Source organism: Rattus norvegicus, chromosome 5 (genome assembly GCF_021556685.1).
Source record: "Rattus norvegicus strain SHRSP/BbbUtx chromosome 5, alternate assembly SHRSP_T2T, whole genome shotgun sequence".
NCBI classification, from domain to species: Eukaryota; Metazoa; Chordata; class Mammalia; order Rodentia; family Muridae; genus Rattus; species Rattus norvegicus.
Genome location: NC_141538.1, coordinates 64,398,682 through 64,417,781, shown reverse-complemented (window position 1 = coordinate 64,417,781; position 19,100 = coordinate 64,398,682). Strand labels below are relative to the sequence as shown.

The following is a 19,100-nucleotide window of genomic DNA, read 5'->3' as shown; positions in this document are numbered from 1 at the left end:
ACTTCCAGGGTATGTTAGATACGGTTTGGGTCCACAGTGGTGCTATTTGATGCTGTCACAGATATAATTTAAAAGCTCTTCTTAAAAAATCATTATAAGGATTAGGGAGATGCTCAGTTGGTAAAACACGTGAGGACCTGAGTTTGGATCCCCAGTCCTCATGTAAAGAGCAGGGTGTGGTGGCACAGCCTGTAATTCCAGTGTTGGGGAGGCGGAGGCCAGAGGATCTTTGGAGCTTTGCCATCTAGTCTAGCCAAACCAGGGAGTTCTAGCTTCAAAGATCCTCTCTCAAAAAATAAGGGGGAGAAGAGGTTGAAGAAGGCATTTGACATTGATCTCTGAGGCCTACACACACACATACCAAAGTACTAAACATTCATAATAAGTTAACTATAAGCTATAACACTGGAGAACTACTGCAAATAGTTAATAAAATATTTTTCTATACATAAGCAATAAGTGACTGAAAAGCAATTTGGTAAAAAAACAAAACAAAACTGGTACACTTCCAATAAAAATGTGTAAATCTAAATATGAAGAATATGCAATATTAAAATCTTCAAAATTCTTGTAACATAAAGCAAAGCGTCAGTGGTAAGAAGTATATTGTACTTTTGGGTTATAACGCTCAATATAGTAAACTGCCCCTGTAGTCATCAGTAGATTGCACACAATAATCAAAACCCAATCAGGATTTATCACAGGTAAATGAATGAGCTAACATAATCATTTGGAAAGAGAAAGGAAACAGAGAAAACAAAGTTTTAAGAAACTACACTCACTATCTGGATTTATGACTGTGGGGACACAGTAGTCAAGAGTTGGGTGTCAGTACCATGGCATAAAGTCTAAGTATCAATCCATTTAAGTGTGGTTATGTAATCTTTAACAAAGACACAAAGGATGGACTTTAATGAGTGATGAGAACCAACTCACACCAATGTAAGACCAACTGAAAACGGACCAGCGGTCAGTATATGAAACATAAGCTACAAGATGTCTAGAAGAATACACAGGACAAAATTTTTATGCCCCAAGGGTAGAAAAAGAGTTCTTAGAAATGGTACCAAAAATATAAGCCATAAAAGACTGGCAAGTTGTACTTGAAATTTACAAATGAGCTGTTGATTGAAATGATACTTCCGGATCATATAGGCAATGAAAGAGTTCTATCTGAAATAATAATGAGAAAATAAGGACCACAATTAAAAATGGGAAGGGATCTAGACGCTTTGCCAAAGATGACGCAAGAATAAAAATGAGCACAAGAAAGGATGTCCAGCAGGGTTAGTCACTGAGCAGACACAAGCTAGAACCACAAATAGAGTGATACTGTGCAGTTATTAGAATGGCTAAAAACCACTCAACAGTACAAAAAACTGGTTACTGACTATGCTATTCCCAAAGAATTTATGACATATAATACTTGTAAGTAATAGAATAGGGCACATTACACCTTGAATACATAAAGCAAATAGTAAATAAACACAAGTCACTATAAAAGCTGAAATAAAGGACAACAGAAATACAAATGCATCTATGAGTCCTGATGTAACTACAGTGACACCATCTCACAGCCTGGGTAAGCGGCTCACCCCGGAGCCCTATCAGCAATCCTAACTGGTATATTTTCCTAGGTTCTTACACTAAGCCGCCCAGGCTGGCCTTGAACTTGGTAATCCTTCTGCTTCAGCCTCCTGAGTAGCTGGGATTACAGGCTATGATATCAAGTCTGGCTTAAACTGAAGTCTTCCAGAAATAATTATTCTTTTCTCTCTTTTTAAAAAAACTGAACTATGATAAAAAGTAGAGGGGAACTAGTTACGTCTGTCAGCCTGTCTGTATTCTTAGTGTGCAGAGGAGGATGCAGGCTGGTGACCTGGTATACAATCCTTTTCCCATTTAACAGGATAAAATAATACATATGAACAAGCAATACACAAATCCGAGAACCGAGTCCATTTTAACTCAAAATTATTCTGCAGATATTTTAAAGTTTTCAAGAGAAATTACATACACTTTTAGGTGTGTCTGGCATGTGGCCCACACACCCCATGTGTGTAGCAATGAGTGTGGCCTAATACAAAACTGTAAGATTCCTTACACTCTGAGGGGTTTTTGCTTGTTTGTTTTTAATTGGACTTTGTAGTTCTGGATGGTGGACTGTACAGATGACAATGGGTCTGAAATGTGTACTCTGCACATGACAATGGTACTGGAGGAAGAATGTGGACTCTAGTCACATGGTGTGTTGCAATGACAAAAGGTTGGACACAACTGCATTTTTCAATGAATTAATTAGTATATAATAGTATAGTTTGAAGGAGATTTGCAAAATCCGGTTCAGAAGCTATCTGGAATCAATGAAGTTTAGGAGAGTTGACCTTGGCTTGCAGTATTTAATTATGTTTGTAGCCTCACAGGGCATTAATGTGGATCTGCCTTTCTTAATTTCACAGATCAATTGTATCAGAATTTGTCCTTATTAGAGATCTAAGAATTAAATCCAAGTCTACATAGACGTTTACAACTGAATTTTAAAAGAAGGTGAAATGTTCAATTAGTCTGAAAATCACATTTCTGGTACCAACCTACTTTGTCACAGTCTCACATAGGACTGGACTAAGATTAAGTCCATTTCTAAGGACCACATACTTCTCAATGACACCGAAGACTCAGAGGACAGTCTCTTTTCTGGCATCCTCTCCTAGCACGTTCTTAGTTTCAACAAAGAAATCCTTTCATTAAGCTGCTAGGCTCACTCTAGGGTCACAAACTGGAAAGTGAGGCATGTGCTAGAGACAGCTTCAGAGGGTGGGGAAGTCTTCAAGAGAGATATTGAGGAAGGAAACTGTTTAACACAATTTGAAAACAAGGCTGGATTCCTCTTCAAAGTTGAAACGTATTAGGGTACATAGCTTCAATTTAAAACGTAGAATATGTATATGCAATTTCATAAAGTTTAGACATTCATTTATTAGTTAAGTGGCTTGGGAACAGTTTCAATGAATGATTAATTCTTAGCTTGGGATTTGTTCTCCTAACAATGAACACACAAAAGATTTTCATTAAAATGATCATGAGGACAGAAGTAGGGCCGGGCAGATGGCTTAGTGGGTAAACATGCCAGTTTCACGAGCCTGAGGACCCAAGTTCAATTCCTAGGCCTATCTAAAAAGTCAGATGCAATGGCATGTATCTTCAGTCTCAGCACTGCTGTGCTAGTCATTGTTTGTCAACTTGACATATGCTCAGGTCATTTGGGAAGAGGGGATCTCAACTGAGAAAATGCCCCCAAGTCAGTTTTTCTCACAGCAACACAGAATCAAAGTAGGGCGATTTCTGGCAAGTCTACTGAAACAATTTTAAACAGAACTGGAAAAATAACTAGGTTTACCTTATTATCACCCAAGCATACCCGACTCATTTATTAATTCATTATTCAAAGTCCTACTGAGCTCCAATGATACAGCATTGTCCTAGAGCCCACAGTTACTATGATGAGTGTGCTGAAAACACACTTGTAGCTTATGTTTAAAGTAGAGGACAGAAAAGTGATTCAATGTAAGATGTAAGTGTTACGGAGAAAAAGTAGGGCTGGAGAGATGGCTCAGGGGTTAGGAGCACTGACCGCTCCACAGACCGCTCCACGTGGTGGCTCACAACCATCTGTAATGGGATCTGATGCTCTCCTCTGGTGTGTCTGAAGACAGCGGCAGTGTACTCACATACATAAAAAAAAAATAAATAGATACATCTTTGGGGAAAAAAAGGAGAAAAAATAGAAAAAGAGGGCAAGGAAAGTTGAAGGTATAGAGATGTGCTGTTTTAATGAGGGTGGGCAAAGGAGACATTTGGGGAGACACAATAAAGATGAGGAAGTAAGTTCTTGTGGGCAACTAAGTGGAAAAGTAACAGAGGATACAGAGAAAGTTTATTTGGCCTTTCAAGGAAATCATCTAAATAAAGTACGCTCCAGGAATTCCCGTGGTCAAGAAGTCAGAGCATGCACAGTCCTTGTACAGACGGTATGAGCCTGAGCTTTGACTCTGAGACAAAGTCATACAAATTTGGATAGATGTAAGCTGAGACATGTTTAAAAGGACTACTCCAAGAAAGGTTTGGTGGCACATGCCTAATCCCAGCATTTAGGAGGCAGAATGCTATGCTGGTACACACAGCCAGCTGCATATCTTGCCAGACACTAACAGAGAAATACAAACAACAACAAAACCCAACCAATCAAGAATGATTATTCTAGCCGCCTACAGAAAAATAGAGAAAAGGGAAAGTGGGAACTGTTCACAAAGGTCCAGAGTTACTATTCCCTCACAGACTGTGCAGGACAGTAACAAGTACGATGGAAGTGGCTAAGACTCTTGATACTGTGAAAGGCTCTTTCACATCAGTGCTAAAACTATTCAGATTCTGATATAACACCGTAGCCTTTCAAGATCGGAACAGTCAGAGCGAGGAGAAAACAGCTCAGAGCAGCTAACCTTTCTCAACTATGATTTTGCATCTCTGGGTCTACATAGAAAGGCCCTATCTAAAAGCAGAGGAGGAAAGCTATTAAACCAGGTACGGAAGCTCACAATGTGCATAAGTTATCTCAGCATTCAAGAGGCAGGAAGATTTGGAGTTTAAGGCCAGTCTGAAATATCTAACAGGATGCTTGATTTAAGAATTTTGGGGAAGAGGACAGAGTCTTTGGCAGTTTGAGGATGGGAAATCTTTTTCTAATCTTTCTATAGCTTTGTCATTTGGAGGGCAATAACCACTGGTGTAGGCTGACTTCGGTCTTACACTGTATCTCTGTCCTTCACTTTATAAAATAGGGATTTCAGTCAAATGGTTTCTGCATTGGTAACTAATGAGATATTTCAAATATAGCAAGAGTTCAAACACAACTCATCAGTTTTTATTATGAATTTTCTTTGCATGAATGTATCTGGTTCTGGCCAAACAGACATCCAAGGATGGCCATGGGAAGAGAAAGTTAAACTTTGTTCATCTATTTAAATTAAAAAAAAAAATTATTCCGTGTGTGTGTGTGTGTGTGTGTGTGTGTGTGTGTGTGTGTGTGTGTGTATGCATGCTATGGTATGGAGAGGTCAGAGGATAACCTGTGAGAGTCTGTTCTCTTTTTCTACCACATTAAGTTCTAGGGATCCAACTTATCGACCAGGTTTGGTGTGCAAGTGCTTTTATCCATTGACCCATTTTGCTGGCTCCCACTTGATCTTTAAACTTATAAAATGTTAAAAGTCTCAATATTCAACAAGGTTCCGGAGCCTTCTGTGAAAGGACAGAAAGTGTAGGAGTGGTGAGAAGGAGTTACTAACTAGATGGGTGGCAGACAGCTGTCTGCACAGGTCAGGAGTGTGAGTCAAGGGCTTCTATACAGAGCCGGGAGGGGAAGGCTTGCCAAGAGTCCCAGTAAATTAAGAAGAAATGGACTCCAACAGTTCAAAACTACATGTGGGTTAGTGAGCTGCTCTGGGCTTCTGGCACAAGCCTGGAATCTCAGCACTGAGAAGACAATGAGGACTGACCTGAAACAGGGTTGAACCAGGTAAGAATGTGGAATGTCTTAGCAATGATTAACTCTAAGTACAAAATAGGCACCTGCCACCGTGTAGGAATGGATGTGATTAAGAGCTAAAGTGACAGACCCTTAGTGACAAACCCATTAGGATAAGGAGTAAACTGTAGGAAGCTCCACATTCCTTATCAAAGTCATTAGCCTTCCTGGGCTCTGGAATTGTGGTTAGAACTGATAATCCTTTAACCCCACACATATTTACAACAGGAGGGGGCAGGTCTAATGCACCATTTTGGTTTTGTTGTAAGAAATGTTCTCAATTACTTGTAGTTTCTTAATATTAACAAATACATAATTTTTGAGGCAGAGTTTTGTTGGTCTCAAAACTTGAAATCCCTCTTGACTAGGACTCCTAGGTGGTGGAATTAGAGGTCTCACTACAATGCCCAAGTTACTTTTTAAATATCTAAAAGGACCTAATAAAACAAGCATATTTAAAGCACTGGGAAGCATGTACTTCACAGTCACAGACTATTTATTTTACCACTAGTAAAATCACCAACAAGAATTTCAGATCAGTTTTCACACGCACGTCTGTATAAAACATGTAAGTGTACATTCTTCCAAAGCCAGCTGTGCTGGCACACACCTTGAATCCCAGCACTCAGGAGGCAGAGACAGGTGTATCTCTGAGTTGGAGGCCAGCCTGCTTCGCAGAGCAAGTTCGAGGACAGCCAGGGCTACACAGAGAAACCCTGATTCAAAAACAACAACAAACAAACCTACCAACAAACGTTCCTTCAAGTAGAACGGCTGATGGTTATGAATTGTTACACTGCCCAAAGTCTTGACAATTTAGTTGCAGTAAAAATACTTACATCAGCATAGTGGCCTATCATATCACATCGGTCACATCGCTTTCTCCAGGAAGATCTTTCAAAACATCTGTGAGTGGAAGACATGGGCAAAGAGCAGTCTAAGCAGTAACGGGCTGGACAGCCATACTGGAGGTGTCCTCTTTCCGAGCAGAGACAGCAGGGCCGGACTTTCTGTGTGGCAGACAAACATAAACTCTCTTTAGCAAAACTTATCAGTCTCAAATGGTAGAACATTGGCTTTCCTTTCCTAGATAAAAAGTTATTTCTAACTTGAAACTCAGTGAAGGTCCAACCTTGAACAGAATTATAAAATCAGACAAATGTCTAGACTCAGCTTGAACACACCTATCAGTGTGTTGCTGCCACAAAGTCCTAAGTCTGGATGTATGCCCAGCAGGCATGTACTTAGCATATCTTATTTTACAGAGGAATAGCCATAGAGTAGAAATATCCAGGGTAACAGGATGAGGATGTCTGGAAATCAAGTCACAGGAGGAGCAGACAGAGAAGCAGTCGCATGCCTACGAAGAGCAACTTGGGAGGCAGTAGGTAATGAAAGGGCTGTGTGCACAGAGCCACTACATACCAAAGTGTAGAACTTCAGTTCCATTTGTTTCAAACAGATGTGCTCGCTTTGCCATTACTCCACACATATAAATGAAAAGAATTACAGATCTCTAATAGTGAGAATTATCCCACAATGAAATGTGCTGTCTATAGAGGAGAAAGTTTCAAAAGGAAATCATTTCACTCAGTCTTCTTTCGCATCTTTTGGACAAGAAAGTCTAGGCACAGAGTATGGGTACCTGTACAGTCACCCAGCTTCTAACAGGGAAGCTGAAATGGAGCCCAGGGCCTGCAGACACTGCGCCCATGCTAGGCTCATGAGCTACCTATGATCCAACGCTTTAACAAGAGCTCAGTCCAAACTCCAGGGGTCTAGGCCTAACAGTCTGACTTTAACACAGGAAGAAGCATCATGCATCTCACGTACTTGTGGTAAGGGGCAGTTTTTTGACAAATGGCCACGTTTATCACAATTTCTACACGTGACATTTTTGTTGACTGAATAGTATCGGTTGTTCCACCTTCCAGATGATCTGTTGTTATCTATCTTGGCCTAAGGGTAGGAGGAAAAAACAATCAAGAATTAAAATTATTTCAGTCAGTTTAAGGAAACCTTTCTATTCTTCCTCTTAAAACTACTGAGTAAGAAACATTAAATTTGAAGTCAGCTCCATTACTTTGGTCTGACAAAAGAAGGAACAGACACCTATGTTCCACCTAACATCCAGAAGCAGACTCCATTCCCGAGAAGCTGAGCACGAGGACAGCTCTATCTCTTGGGCCCTTGCTCACGTGACTCCCTCACTGGTCAGTCTCCACTGAGGGCTCGGGTCTAGAAGAAATACTGAGAGCTCCGTTAGCTGGTGCTAACTACATCTAAACATACACCATTTATTCCTGAATGAGAGACTTGCTAAAAGTTTTAGTTAAGGAATGGTATTTTTATGATTTTGTGCTTTAAAACATTTTAAAACCATATAACTACCAAATGTAACCTTTTCAAAAGCACAGGGCTACCTCTATTGCCTATAAAACCAATTACAACTTCTAAGAGTATAAGACAATCTTCGTCCACTATTGGTTACATAGTGACCCAATTCTAGTTGTCTCTTATGCTAGTCAAATTTCTACTATGTATGAAAGAACAAGAGAAAGTACATCATATGAAATACCTAAAGAGGACTATGTAATCCCAACCATTATTCTTGTTTGGCAGAATTCCATCTTTAAAGTCAGGCATGGTGGTTCATGCCTATAATCCCAACACTTGGGAGGCTGGGGCAGGAGGATTGTAAGCTCAAGGCCAGCCTAGGCTATGTAGGAGACCCTGTCTCAAAAAAAAGAAAAGTACATACATAAATAAATAAATTCCAGTTGTGAAAAAGTGTCATGTTTTACCTGGTATTCTCTTGAATTGGTTGTCAGTTATTTCTAATTTAGTGATTTCTTAAACTTGACTATAAAGTTGAAAACAGCCTTTTAATTTTTTTTATTTTTAAGTATTTGTTACAATAAGGCTAATAATTGACACAAGCACCTGCCCCATTCTAAATATAGATTGACCATTTCCTTACACTGAAGAAACAGTCATTTCCGGTGTTGATCTTAGTAGTATTAGGCCACCCGGGCTACAGGAATCTTTAAGGCAGAGATGAAACATAAACGGAAGGGTGATTATAGCCACTCATCAGCTGACAAAATCCAAGTTGACTTACAGTTCTGAAACATTAAATTATATAATACTAAAACCAAACTTTCCCTTCTAAGCTATGGGATTATGTCTTTTAAAAAAGCTTATACTGTTCCAAAAAATATATTGTGGAAAAAACAAATGGAACATAGAGATCAAAAGACAATATTAGCCTATTATTTAGATTTGAAAAAATTGATCTTACCTCGATGTCTTTGTCACTGATGAACCAATTTACATCATTTTCTCCTAGAAAAGAAAACAAATGTTACTTTTAGTGCCTTAAGTCACATCACAGACAGACAGACAGACAATGGTTCTTCAGTTCGTTAGCATTCACAGTGGTATGAGTAAGAAGTGTAAGAGAAGGGGTCAGTGGAAAGTGCCAAACACCTCAAATTCTCATGCTGCTCTAAAATGTTATTCCTCAGACTTTTATCTATTTAAAATTGTGTGTCTATGCATATGAGTGTATATGCCCATGGGTACCAGAAGACGCTGCTGGATCTCCCTGGACCTGGAGCTTCTCCATGTGGGTCCTGGGAAATGAATTTTAGACCTCTGCCAGGGCAGCAAGTGTTCTTAACTGATGAGCCTTCTTCCCAGCCCTAAAATGTTATTATGTTTTTGTGGTAATAGGCTTTGAGCATGCCACACAAAGCACTAATGCCACTGGTTTTGTGTGTCTGCGTGTGCAGCTGCACATGTGTTGGGATATCTATGGGAGGCTGGGAGGATGTCGGTATCCTACTTGCCAGCACTCTACCTTCTTCCTCTGAGACAGCCTCTCTCACTGGCAGCGGACTCAGACTCTGCTTACCACCACAATGCTAAGGTTACAGGTACCTGTGTGCCCATACCCTACTCTATACACGGGTGCTGAGGACTCCAAGTTAGAGCCTAGCCAGCACCCCAAGTGCTCTCACCCACCCGAGCCACCCACTCAACACTTTACTTAAAAGTACTCATTTTAGTTGTGCGACTCTCAACAAATAATCACATGTGCCTGTGAAACAGGGACAACAGTATTTATAGTATTTGCCCTGACCACCTAAAATCTGTAAGAATCAAGAGATTTGTGGAAAATGCTTTGTATCTTTTTTTCTTTTTTTTTTTTTTTTGGAGCTGGGGACTGAACCCAGGGCCTTGCACTTGCTAGGCAATGCTTTGTATCTTAAGCTCTATACAAATAATAAATAAATAAAGGACCCAACAGAAGATGCAGAAATAAATTTATGTCAATCTCCTTACCTGACCAAGCAGAACTTTACTTAGAGGGGAGGTGCCCTAATGATCCCACCCCTTTTATTTTTCTAGACCCCAGACACTGGGACATTCCAAAACCTTTTGTAAACAAGCCTAAGAGTCTTGTTTTTTGATACTCTAGTTTGCTATTTTGTGATGCTGGCACATAAACTGTGATCACTATCTACCTAAACCGTCCAACAAGCTCCTCATTAATGAGTCCTCCCAGCAGTATCAGCAGACTTTGTCTTTCACTCACACTGTACAGTGGTGGAAAACTCACACGATCTCATTCACACTAAGTCGGTAGAAGGGAAGGAAATCCTTCACCTCAGCATCAGCATTAACAATGTCTGCTGCTTTTTCTAGATGACGTCCATACAGCATCAAATATCTTTGAAAGAATTATCTATTTACTTGGTCTGTTCATGTGCACGCAGGTATCTATGTGCATGAGGCCAGGGGGAATCCGAGGGAGGTGGCTCTCATCTACCACCGTATGGATTTCAGGGCTCACACCTGAGTCATGGAACTTGCAGGCACCTTAACCTGCTGTTACTTCATCTTGCTGCCTCCACTAAAACATTTTTAAAACAACAGACCTTGAAAACTGTCCACTTTGTATGTCAGGAACTTTGCATTACATTTACAACATCAAAAATAGTGACATAAAGGAGCAAAACAAGAGGCCTAACATCCAGACACTTCTGGGTGGGGCGATGCATGCAGGAGGCAGAGGAGGTGGGACGGCTGACTGCTTAAGGGTAGCTTGGCCCATACAGTGAGCACACAGTGTACGGAAGTGAGCTTAGGCTAGCCACAGATGTAAAACCCTGCCTCAAAATAAAAACAAACCCCAAATATCCATAAACCAGCAGGTATTAATCTAAAAATAAAACTGTAAAACTGGGGGACCACAGCATTTCTTCTGTGTCAGCTATTTCCTTTTCTTTGCATTGCTCTTTACAAACCTGCAAATGCCTCCTATTCCTTTGGTCCCTCTCCGGACAAGAAGGAAGGGACCTATGACTAATGCAGGCTCTAAGGCAGTGTCAACAAAGGGCTAAAAGCCGAGTTCTGATTTCCTCCTCCGTCTAACCTTACTACTTTCACCTATCTCAAAAACACAAATCAAGCTTGACTCGCTTCTCTGAAAAGAATTTTGAAGAGACATGAGGTAATCTACATTTTTTCAGCCTACCAGGGTTAAGTGTCTAGAAACTTATTTTAAAATAAAATACCTGTACTAAAAAAAAAAAAATTATGAGGCTGCTCTACAAAAAGGTCACTGCACAGGCAAGCAGGAGCACTGGGCTGCTGCTGCTATTCTCTGTGGAGTCTGGGGCTGCACACACGCACTGAGACTGAGTGTGTATCAAAGAGCAGCCGCCTCATTTCTTCACCCCACCATATTATTTTTCATTTAAAAGATGCAGGTAAGTAACATATGGGCTGCTGTTCTCAGAGCTGCCCTATGTATCCCAGTGACATTCATCACTAAAATCTAATGATTCCTTGTAATCACTTTAATTATAAAACTCATTTAATTTTTTCTTCTGTTTTGGGGATGTGTATGTGTGTCTGCACACATGCCAGTGCAGAGGCCTGAGGTAGATATCTTTTGTCTTCTTCAATATCGCTCTACATTACCTTTTGAGATTGGGTTTCTCACTGAACTGGGTGCTCACCAATATAGGTGCATGCTGCACCCAGGTTTTTGTATGGGTGCTAGGGATTGAACTCAGGTCCTTACGCAAGCACTTTGAATAGCAAGCAAAGGCTGACTAAACCATTCCCCCAACTCCATAAGCTGATTTAATTTTGTTCTTATAAAATTAAATGCAGGCTGGGCATAGTAGGGCATGCAATTCATCACTACACTTGCAAAGCAGAAGCTGACAGATTTTTGTGAGTTTCAGGCCAGCCAAGGCTACACTGTGAGCCTGTCTCAACCCAACCCAACCCAACCCAACCCAACACAACCCAACCCAACCCAACCAAACCAAACTAAACCAAACAAAAAATGAAACTCAGGGGTACACACCCTTGACTTTCATTCTTCTCAAGACTGTTTTGGCTATTCTAGTCCCTTTGATTGGGTGTATATATTTTAGAATAAACATGTCAATTTCAGTAAAAAAGTCTGTTAGGATTTTGATTGGTATTGTCTTGAATCCACATCGCATATTATTATGATACCAAGTCTCCATATAAACTGATATATCTCTCTCAACTTACTTTGGCTTAAGTTTTCATGGTAATACTTTTCCAGTTTTTGATTATATGTTTATAAAATATAAGTGACTTTCATATACTCATATTACATTGTCTAAATTTGTTGTGCTAACTTAGTTTAGAGGCTTGTGCTGCATGCTTCCACCAATTTTCAGTGTGTGTGTGTGTGTGTGTGTGTGTGTGTGTGTGTATTCATACCACCTGTAAGTAAAGACAGCTTTACTTTCTCCTTTCTTATAATTTTTATTCATTTGTTCACATATATACACACACCTGCATGAGGAGGTGAGGGGACAACTTGTGAAAGTTGGTTCTTTCCTTCCATCACGTGGGCCCCAGGGGTCTATAACTCAGGTTCTGTGGCAGAGTTGGCAGCAAGTGCCTTACATCTGGAACATCTTGTTTGTCCTGGCTCTCTCTCTGGCAATTCACATGCTTTTCTTTCTTTCTCTTATGTTACTGATTCTCAGAGGATCTCCTACAGAATGATGCTAAATGTAGGTGGTGACAGCAAATCTTTGCTCAGTTCCCAATCTTAGGAAATAAAATACATTTTCTTTTACAATTGCATATATTGGTTTTTTTTCTTTGCCTTCCTTCATTTTCTTCTCTTACATATACTGTTTTTTTATGAAAATTTTATAACTAAAGAAATTCTTTTCCCAGTTTGCTGAGTTTTTAATACAAACAGGTGGTGAATTTTACTGAATGTTATTTTTGCAACAAGTTAAGAAGTCTGTGATTTTTCCTATTTCTTCCTGGATGGCAGGCACAGTAATTTAGTTTCAAATGTCAGGCTGACCCTTCATTTTGAAACTAACTGGGTTAATATGTAGTATCTTTAAAGAAAAAATACTTGACATAAGTAAGATTTTTATAATGGCATTCATGAAGAGTTGTAGGTTGGGTTGTGAAATGACCCCTGGAAGCCATGTTTTGAACACTTAGAAGCCAGCTGGTGGCACTGTATTGGGAGGCTGTGTGACTTTAGGAGGAAGGGACAGAAGTGGGTCACTGTGGGCAAGCTTCTGAAAGTTACAGATATCTCAGTCAGGCCTGTCTCCCTCTCTGCTTCCTGTCTAATATCACATGAAGAGCCACCAGGGACAGAGCTGCTGGGTCATCACTGTAATTGTGATGGACTGAAAAATCCCAAAACCATGAGCCAAAATAAGTATTTCTTTTTCTAAGTTGTTTCTATTATGTGCTTTATGATGCAAAAGTACCTACCATAGGGATATTGATTTAGAGTTTCCTTATGATATCTTTGTTTGGTTTTGATAGTGGTATAAAACTGGACTCATAAGAACTAAGAAAAAAAATTGTGTCCTTCCCTAAACACGTGGTAGAATTTGGCTCTGTGGTCAGGAATTTTACTTGTAGAAAATTCTTTAGGAAGGAATTCTATTTCTTTAGTAGATATGGATCCATCTATATTTCTTTTCTTAATGGGGCCAATTTTAGTAATTGTGGCTTTTAAATAATTTCCTCCTATTCCTTTTCTTTATCTAATTTGTACTTCAGTACATTTAGCAAAAGTTCATCTACATATTATTTAGCAGTCTCTTTGTTTCTTTTTATTGTAACTTTTATTAACTTTGTTCTTTGACAATTTCATACATGTATGTAGTACAGATTACTCCCATCCCCTGCCCTTTCTGACAAGTCTCCCATGATGAGCCGGTTTCCCCCATTCTTATCTCTTTGTTTTGTTTGTGACTGAGTTTAACTAGAACTACCTGTGTGTGACCAGGAACCACTGGAGCCTAGCAGCCTAGATTCCCAGACCACCAGGTGATTTCAGGTCTTGTCAGGTTGACAACTGAGATTAATTAGCACAACTGGCTTCCAACTTGTGATTCTCCTGTCTCAGCTTCCCACTGATGAAGCTATAGGTATGTACCACGATAATGGGTAACTAAGTTTTTTTAAGGCAAAAAGCCCAACAGGCAGTGGTGGCACACACCTTAAAATCCCTGCACTTGGGAGGCAGGGGCAGGCAGAACTTGTGAGTTCCAGGACAGTTAGGGCTGTTTTGAGACAGAGAAAACCCTGTCCCAGAGAGAGAGAGAGAGAGAGAGAGAGAGAGAGAGAGAGAGAGAGAGAGAGAGAGACAGAGACAGAGAGAGAGACAGAGAGAGACAGAGAGACAAAGAGACAGAGAGAGAGACAAAGAGACAGACAGAGAGAGAGAGAGAGAGAGAGAGAGAGAGAGAGAGAGAGAGAGAGAGAAGGCCCAATACTATTTGGAAAAAGAGGCCCTTTGGCAAAAAGTACTGACTTCTACCTACAACTACCCAGTCTTTCTTTTTTTGAAACCTACAATTTATATTTGAATTTATATACTATATAGAGTAAGCTAGTAAGGGGGAGGGGAGGAGAAAGCCAATGATTAGCATAAACCTACAATCCCCAAAGAACCAAAATCTGAGTCTTTCCCAATATTTATTTTTCATTTGCAATATAAAGCCAAATTTGACTGCTTGGAAACAGCACTCTTCTACCACTGAGAATACAGTTAAACTGTCAAGGAAACCAGACGCATCATAGGTAACTCATATAGGTAAAGCATTAAAAGTTCTTTCCTGGGGTTGGGAATTTAGCTCAGTGGTAGAGCACTTGCTTAGCAAGCGCAAGGCCCTGGGTTCGGTCCCCAGCTCTGAAAAAAAGAAAAAAAAAAAAAAGTTCTTTCCTCTCCACTCTTGAAAGCTCAGAGATGAGAGAGCTTGCTAAGAATTCAGTACTGGGCTTAATCCTTGGTACTATAAACTAATAAACAACCAGACATATAAAACATAAAAACTCCCTAGTTTTCCTTTTCCTCCTGATATTTGACAACTTATACCAAGTCTGTTTTTCCCAGTCAGAAACCTTTAACTCTTCTCCCTTACTTAGAGCATAAAAGGCGTTGAGGTTGGGGATTTAGCTCAGTGGTGGAGCGCTTGCCTAGTAAGCGCAAGGCCCTGGGTTCGGTCCCCAGCTCTGACAAAAAAGAAAAGGTTAAAAAAAAAAAAAAAAGAAAAGAAAAGAGCATAAAATTACTCACCAGATCCTATAAATTGTTTATCCTAAATAGCCTTAGTACTATTATTTTAGCTCTGGGACACTTAATTTCTGACGTAGATTATTAAAATAACCTTTCTTCATTAGCACAAATTCCACCCTATTCTACTGTTATTCTACTGTTAGAGGTGGACGCATTTTATCTGGAAGGTCCCTTGCTGCCAACTGGACACATGTTCGAAGACAAACAGTAGTACAACACAACACTGCCCATGATTTAGTCCTTATTTTTCTGGTCCCACTGTTTTAGCTAGATCCAGAAATTTCCTCAGTGTCCTACCATACTTTGCAGGTATGACTTCACATGTACTCTCTAGAACCCCTGAAGACTTCCCAGCCATTTCATTTACTGGGTACCCAGAGTAGCCTTGTAAGTTCTCGGTTACTGCCACCTGTTACTGCTTCAGAATTAGAGAGGATCAATTACAACTCTGTAACATTCCAAACACTGAAGTATGACTACTAGTTATCCAGGGGTACTGCCTTCTCCTTAATAAATTAACTAAGAGGCTGGTGAGATGACGCAGCGGCTCAGTGTATTGGCTGCTCTTCTGGAGTATGGTTCTCAGCACCCACACCAGGTGGTTCACAACTGCCTGGAGCTCCTGCACCAAGGGATCGGATAGCCAGCCTCCTTCTGCACTCCGGTGGCATTTCCACTCACATGAGCACATATGTACATGTAACTAAAATAAAAATAAAATTTCAAAAACCAACCAATAAGTAAACTAAGTAACATTTCTATTCCCACTGACCTCCCTTTTGTAAAGTCTTTTCTCCCTCAATGATAGTGTAAAAGCTCATTACCTGCATCTTTTAGGCTACTATTCATTGAAAGCCCTAAATTAAAGGTTCTACTAAGAAATAATTTATTCATTTCTATGTCAAAGCTGTCTGTGGACTGAGACTACATCTGTTTTATCCATGTATCCACTGATGACGGTATCTTGTATAATTAAAATTAGAAAGAAAAAGAAATCACACTTAATCATATGTACTATTGTGTGAATAAGCACTATTCTGAACTGAGAAATGTAGCTAATGCATAATTTAATTGCCTGTTCAATGTAACAGTAAATGTTTAGTAAGATAGTTTTTTATGGCTAAGAAAAAATAGAATTTTTAGAGGAAAACTTTAAAGAACTCAAAAGAATTAAAAAAAAAAAAACAGAAACAGAAAAACCAAACACCCCCCCCCCCAAAACCAAAAACCAATCACCATTACTGAATAATAACCCTGAGACAGGCCCAAGAGCGACACAGACTGTAAGAGAACTGCATATCACAGTTAACTGTGCCTGTGCTTGAACGCAGATTAAGGATCACAAAGACAAGGCGACCATGTGGTTATTTGTCATTCCCTTCCCAGAGCGAACTCTACTACACAGATCCCCTGTGGGGGCCTCTCACTACTAAGAAGCAACGGAAACAGCCACAAGTGAATTTAGGATTCCCAACTTTAGCAGTAGCATCTGTTACTTCAACGGAAACCTTTGAGAAGCACAAAGCCACACTAAAACCCCGAGGGCACCGCCATTTTATTCCCTTGCATTCTTCTCAAACTGTGCACTTGTGTGTGCGTTCTCTTTCTTTCTTCCTCATAGTTATGATTTTTCATCTTAACGAAAGGCGGAAATCAGTCAATTTAATCATTATAATTTTGTGCTATATAACCAACAACTGCTTAAGAAAAACAAATTTTGGGGTTGGGGATTTAGCTCAGTGGTAGAACGCTTGCCTAGGAAGCGTAAGGCCCTGGGTTCAGTCCCCAGCTCCGAAAAAAAAAGAAAAGAAAAAAAAAAAAAAGAAAAACAAATTTTAACAATAATTTATAAGAAAGAAAATGTTCATCTTATTTTAATCATATTAAATTTACCAGAAACGGCTTATACTTAAAATTATGTGTGAAAGATAAAACGAGGCTTTGACTTCTCTTTTTTTAGAGATAGAGGAGGAGGAAGAAGAAAGAGGAAATAAGTGCAGGTGCTTAGCTTGGGGTTACAAAGAGCTCTTCACAGTTTATATACAAAAATATAGATTTATAGATAAAATATAAAAGTCTATTGCCAGTGGGAACAGACATAGAGACAACTGCCAAATATCCTTCATTCCCTAAGCCCTAATAGTTCACCAGTGAGCTACCAGGTTAAGAGCTTCTCATTTAGAAAGTCAAGCTGGGCAGAATCACTCAGGCCTGTAATCTTAGCCCTTGCAAGGTAAACTCAGGAAAATCAGGAATTCAAGGTCATCCTACATAGAAAGTTTGAAGCCAGCAGGGTTGTTTAAGACCCCGTCTAAAGAACACACAAATCCCTAAGAACAAGCAATAAAGTTAATTCTAAGCAACAGATGTAGAGTAAACAAAACCACCAATAGTCAACAGTACAGTGGGATCAGGAGGTCTCTCTCTTGAACACTCCTCCCACTAGAAAAGGTATCAATAGATGAATTAGACTTCCACATCCCTCCACCTCTCTGCCCAGAGTATCTGTAAAAACTTAAGCACAAATAAAAACACTAATTCAGAGGCTCCTTTGTAAAAGGCTTCGGAGGTGAGGTCTAAGTAGAGGCTGCAGAAAACATGTCAGCTCTGTGCTGGTGTGGGCACTAGCAACTGGAACTATTCTTTCACTTGTTCTACTTCTTTCAACATTTCCTTGTCTCCTTCTCACTTCCTTTTTCTTCAGTGTCTGATTCTGTATTCACTCTCTCCTTGGTAGAACAAGTCACCAAATCTCCTAGATTAAATATACCTAGGTTGACATTTATGATTTTTCTTTTTTCTTTTTGTGATAGAACCCAGGGTCTTAAACATGTTGATATCAGCCATTATAAGCATAACATATCCAAAGAAAAATAATCTTTACAACTTTACCTTCAAAGGGCTCAAATATCTTCACCCTTGTAGTTATTAATAGCTCAAATGTAGCTTTCATTTCAACCAAATAATCACTCACTATCCAAACAGCTCGCGTCTTAAGTTCCACAGTTTTTTCTTTCCTTGTCTGTAGGGCAGCTACACTTTATTTTCTTATATCCCCCAGAAGTTACTCGTTCCCTAAGACTGAAGGCTGCTTGTTCTGTTGGTACACCTTCAACTTCATTTACATACAGGATAGATTTTCTCTAAACTATTTTCTATTTCATTGTGAATTTTTATCATGAGTTTTATAAAACACAACAACAGCAATGAACTTGATATTATACTGACTGTTCAACTAAAGAGTTATTTCAAGTCTTACCATTATTAATTATTTCCACACAGCAGACACCATTTTAGGTGCTCAGAATATGTCAGTCAACAAGATAGACACTGATTCTTTAATAGGACTTAAATTTTGGTGGGAGGAGGAAACCAATACATATAAAAAAGTAATAATTAGTGATGCATGCCATGGGGTCATAAGCGCTTTGGAAAAACAGTAGAGCCTGTGGCAGAAACTGTGTTTGGTATGGGTTACAATTTTATGCAGAGTGGAGAGTAGGTTTCACCAGCATTTAAGCAAACTTATTATGGAAGATAACAGAACCAAGTCATGCATTTCTGGGGAAGAGCATTCCAAGCATGGCAAAGTGCTTATAAGGCAGCAGTGTGCAGTGTGGCTAGAGCAGCGAATGGAGGGCTGCAGGGTGAAGTCAAACAGGTATAGGCCACCTTTATAAGGTTTAGGGCATCATACAGACTCAGGCCTTCGCTGTTAGTCAAAGGGTTGTCACTGGAGTACAGTGAGCAGAGACATTTGACTTGTAAAGAATTACTCTCCTGAGAATAAAAAATGAGGCGAGTATGTGAGTAGGGGGACAGCTAGGAAGCTACTGTAGTAGTTGAATCAATAGATAACAGGGTCTCTGATCGACCGAGATGAATGAGAAGTAC

At 39.6% G+C, this 19,100-nt stretch overlaps 1 protein-coding gene across 18 annotated transcripts in view; it reads right to left on the bottom strand.

The window, feature by feature from the left end:
- Zcchc7 (zinc finger CCHC-type containing 7) overlaps positions 1–19,100 on the bottom strand; it is a 179,682-nt gene that overhangs the window by 30,468 nt on the left and 130,114 nt on the right. For 17 of the 18 annotated variants that reach the window (XR_015619470.1, XR_015619480.1, XR_015619476.1 and 14 more), the window contains 3 exon segments: positions 8,886–8,929; positions 7,418–7,543; positions 6,424–6,594 (listed from right to left, as the gene is read on the bottom strand). Coding sequence is in view for 3 of the 18 variants with exons in the window: in XM_087548003.1 (XP_087404129.1) it covers positions 6,424–6,594; positions 7,418–7,543; positions 8,886–8,929 (341 nt within the window). In the remaining 15 variants the exon portion in view is untranslated. 18 annotated transcript variants of the gene reach the window in all.